This window comes from Propithecus coquereli, unplaced genomic scaffold, assembly GCF_000956105.1.
Source record: "Propithecus coquereli isolate 6110/MARCELLA unplaced genomic scaffold, Pcoq_1.0 Scaffold193, whole genome shotgun sequence".
NCBI lineage: Eukaryota > Metazoa > Chordata > Mammalia > Primates > Indriidae > Propithecus > Propithecus coquereli.
Genome location: NW_012144190.1, coordinates 3,148,890 through 3,153,402, shown reverse-complemented (window position 1 = coordinate 3,153,402; position 4,513 = coordinate 3,148,890). Strand labels below are relative to the sequence as shown.

At 52.5% G+C, this 4,513-nt stretch overlaps 1 protein-coding gene across 1 annotated transcript in view; it reads right to left on the bottom strand.

Moving 5' to 3' along the window:
• The window catches only part of HSD17B14 (hydroxysteroid (17-beta) dehydrogenase 14), a 14,259-nt gene that overhangs the window by 5,400 nt on the left and 4,346 nt on the right, over positions 1-4,513 (bottom strand). The window contains exon 5 of the mRNA XM_012643216.1: positions 2,506-2,597. Coding sequence (XP_012498670.1) covers positions 2,506-2,597 — 92 coding nt within the window. The remainder of the gene's footprint in view (positions 1-2,505; positions 2,598-4,513) is intronic.

Sequence of the window (4,513 nt, the reverse complement as noted above, 5' to 3'; positions counted from 1 at the left end):
GGGTCTCACTCTTGCTCAGGCTAGGCTCGAACTTCTGTCCTCAAGCGATCCTCCTGCCTCGGCCTCCCAGAGTGCTAAGATTACAGGCGTGAGCCACTGCACCCAGCCACAAAATTTCTTTTTAAATGTTGGCAACTAATGAAAAAATAAATACCTATATTAACCCCATAGATGCTGGGGTGTAGGTGTGTCTTACGTGTGGAGGTGTTTGAGTGTTGGGTCAATCTTAAAAGGCCAACAGAAGTTGAGGACAGAAGCCAGGGTCCCTACTGAGCAGGGGATTGCCCAAGTGCCCAAGGACAATTCACCTGGATCTCAGAAGGGACCTCAGAGTCACCCGCTAGGCTCCCCGACACTGCGGCCCCCTGGGGGCTCTCCCCTCTCCGCCTACACTTGCTCCCCTGAGCTCCTCCAGCGCCAAGCCTGTCAGCCCCAAACTGATGTCTCCAGACCTCAGCCCTCGTCCCAGCCCAGCGAGTCCCGCAGCCGGCTGACCGCCGGCACAGGGGTGTCCAGTGGGCCTCTCTCACCCGACAGCCCCTCCCCAGCCCAGACCCTCTTCCTCCCAGGCTTCCTGCTGCAGCGGATGGCAGCTCTGTCCTGCCGGGTTCTGGGGGTGGGAGGAACAAATAAACCTAAAAAACCCACACCGTCACCTCCCACCTCAACTACCCCAGTCACCTTCTCACCGGGCTCCCCACCTCAGCCCTCGCTGCACAGTCTGGTCCCCATGTGGCCCCAGAGGGCGCCAGTTCCCACTTAAGGCAGCTCCTGTCTCTGCTCAGATCCCTTTGGTGTCAAAGCAAAGTCCTCTTTGTGGCCCAGTAGGTCTAGCTCAATCCGGGCCCCCATTTGCTCTCTCTCTGCCCTCCTGTCCCGCCCTCTCCATCTCACTCCGCTCCAGCCACACCGGCCTCTCGCTGTTCCTCCTGCGACCCAGGCTCCACTCCACCCCAGGACCTTTGCACTGGCTGCTCCTCTGCCCAACGGCTCTTCCCGCAAACTTCCTTGGGGTCTTGATTCAAATGCCACCTCTCAGAGAAGCCTTCCCTGAGCACCCCGTCCTGTCTAAAAGAGCACACAAACCCGCTTTTTAAAAGTCCTCATCTGGTAAAGACACATACTGAGTTATTGGAATGCTGGTAATTCTTGGCACTGGGCGATGGGCCCGTGAGGTTCAACACGGGACCCTCCCTACTTTGGTGTGGACCGCGCTTGCAAAATGCCGTAAGGAGAAGTCTTCGTAGCTAGCACGCACACAGCCATCGCTCTCTGCCGCCTCACTTCCCCTCACGTTTTTGCGTTTATCCCTCCCCGACATCATATGCCTCATCTCTGTCCTCAGGGCCCACCTCCCCTGACGGAACGCCAGCTCCCAGCGACAGGGACTTTTGTCTGTTTTGTTCAACGCCACGATGTGCCCAGGGCTTAGCGATATAAATACTTGCTGAACAAATTAGTTAGAAGAAAAGTGCTATGTTATCACAGAGAATGGATGTGTCTGTAGGTGCCGCGTAAGCAAGGAGCACCAGGAAAGATTTTTCTGAGGAGGTGACATTTGTCCTTTTGTTTGTTTTTTATAAAGAGAGTTCGTTAGGGCCAAGGTTGAGGACTGCAGCTGGGGACACACTTCCAAGTTGCCTCACCGAGCGCTCTGAGAACAAAAGAGAGGCTCAGGTTTTTAAAGAATAAAGGATAGTCAGGACAGGGGGTGACTACAGATGTCGCGAGTGCCCATTGGTTTACCGAAATAACACCGGCCCCTGATTGGCCGTCCGCTGTGGAGCTATAGGGTGTGTCGCGTTTTATGGCTACTTGGGCGGCAGTTAGTCTAGAGCCCACACAGCAAGTGGCTTCCAGAGGTAATTATTTAGCTCAAGTGGGCGTGAGATGTGTCTGTTGTTACATTTTAAATGCCTCTCTGGGCCTGATACATTTATTTTTTTCTTTGAGACAGTCTCGCTCTGTCACCTGGGCTAGAGTGCCGTGTTGTCGGCCTAGCTCAGAGCGACCTCAAACTCCTGGGCTCAAGCGATCCTCCTGCCTCAGCCTCCCAAGTAGCTGGGACTACAGGTGTGTGCCACCATGCCTGGTTAAGTTTTTCTATATATTTTTAGTTGTTTGGCTAATTTCTTTCTATTTTTTAGTAGAAATGGGGTCTCACTCTTGCTCAGGCTGGTCTCGAACTCCTGAGCTCAATTGATCCTCCCGCCTCAGCCTCCCAGAGTGCTAGGATTATAGGCGTGAGCCACCGCGCCTGGTCCCCCTACATTCTTAACATTCCCTCCCACCACCATTGCACCAGTTTGGAAGGTCCTAGAAGCTTCCTAAGAAGGCTGGGCCATGCAGCTACATGGGTAGCTTTTGTTGAATGCAGGCAATCACTCCCCCATTTATTTTCTACAAAGAACAGGGTCCTTTCGGAACAAGGAGATCAAACCAAGGAACAGGAAACATTTTGCTGTTAGACAAAATGGGTCTCACAACCCAGTGTCCCGTGCTCACCTTGGTCACGGTGTAAACCCCCAGCAGGTTCAGCTCCAGCAGCTGGCGGAAGCGCTCAATGGTGGTCTCCTCGGGCCACTGCAGGGATGGGTCTGAGGTGGGTGGGGGTGGGGGAGAGAGGAGCAGTGAGGGAGCGGCCAGGACAGAACAGGGAGGGCAGATAGTGGCTGGGAGGGGCCTGGGGGACTGGCGGGGGTGCAGACAGGGGGCTGGGAACGTGCAAGGGAAGGAGGCTGCACGCTGGTTGATGAGAAAGCCCAGCTCCGTGCTCAGCCCTGCCACTTCCTGGCTTCCCGACCTCGGGCAAGTCACTTTTCCTTTCTGCGCCTGTTTCCTCATCTCCGGGATGAGGGCAACACCTTGTTCTTGGACATATAAATTTCACCTGACAGTATTTGCACTGGATGGTACTGTGAATGTGTTTGTTAAACGAATAGAGAGGTTGGGGAGGGTAGACGGACAGAAAAATCCACATTCAGGGGACAGGGAGCTGGAAGACGGGAGTGAGAGCAAAGGAAAAGACTAGTGGAAGAGACGACCCGGACGTCCACAGGCGTCGGCATTAGCAGACAAGTGCACAGGGACAGAGAGACGGGAAGCAAGACCAGGGACAGAAAGTTCAGGAAATACTCCTCCCCAGACATGGGGAACTGACTGCCTCACTCCCTCCAGGGATCCATACGGACGTCCTCGGAGAAGCCTCCCCAGACCTGCCGTCCAAACGCCTCGTCGCTTCCTACACCTTTGGCCGGCTTCCTTCCTTCCTTCCTTTCTTTTTTCCCTTTCCTCTCCTTTCCTTCCTCCCTCCCTTTCTTTCTTTCTTTTTTGAGACAGAGTCACACTCTGCATGGCCCAGGCTAGAGTGCAGTGGCACTGTCATAGCTCACAGCAGCCTCAAACTCCTGGGCTCAAGTCAGCCTCCTGTCTCAGCCTCCCGAGCAGCTGGGACTATAGACACACACCACCACATCCCCCTAATTTTTCTATTTTTAGTAGAGACAACTTCTCGCTCTTGCCCAGGCTGGTCTCGAACTCCCTGCCTCAAGCGAACCGCCTGCCTCGGCCTCCCAAAGTGCTGGGATCACAGGCGTGAGCCACCGCTCCCGATCAGCTTCATTTTCCTTTATGGCCTTTATTGACACTGGCCATGCTACTATCTACGGTCCATTCTTGTAATTCACAGCAGTTATGTCCTATAAAGTCACCAGGAACACTGAATTAGATTATTAGAGGGCACTGACCCATTGCTCCCAAGGGAAACATGAACATACGATAGATAATATGTACATATGTATATGTGAGATATATATGTATTGATACATACATGATATATACAATATATGTACATATGTCGATATATACATGCCTAACATAGATGATAATCTCTTTTTTTTTTGAAAGAGAGTCTCACTCTGTTGCCCATGCTCAAGTGTTGTGGCGTCAGCCTGGCTCACAGCAATTGCAAACTCCTGGGCTCAAGCGATCCTTCTGCCTCAGTCTCCCAAGTAGCTGGGACTACAGGCATGTGCCACCATGCCCGGCTAATTTTTTTTCTATATATTTTTAGTTGTCCAGCTAATTTCTTTCTATTTTTAGTACAGACGGGTTCTCGCTCTTGCTCAGGCTGGTCTCGAACTCCTGACCTCGATCGATCCTCCCGCCTCGGCCTCCCAGAGTAGATGGTAATCTTAAACCTTAAAGACAACTCATACTAGTAGAGTGTATGTTCTTTACTTTCTAAACAAGGTTCAGAGTGTTAAGGGACTTGCTTGAGGCCACCCCTACTAACAGTGACAGCTGGGATTTCAACTGGCCCAACTAGCCCCAGAAGACCTGGAGCTTCTTGCACCTCCCCGCCACGGTTGTGCCACAGGGTGTCCTGTCTCAGAGCTGAGTGAGACAAGAGGCAGAATATCTCCTCAAATTTTTGATACTCTGCATGTGTCCGTCACCAGGAGAGCCCCACAAGTATCGATTCTGGAGTTACAAATAAATTTTAGCGAATAGG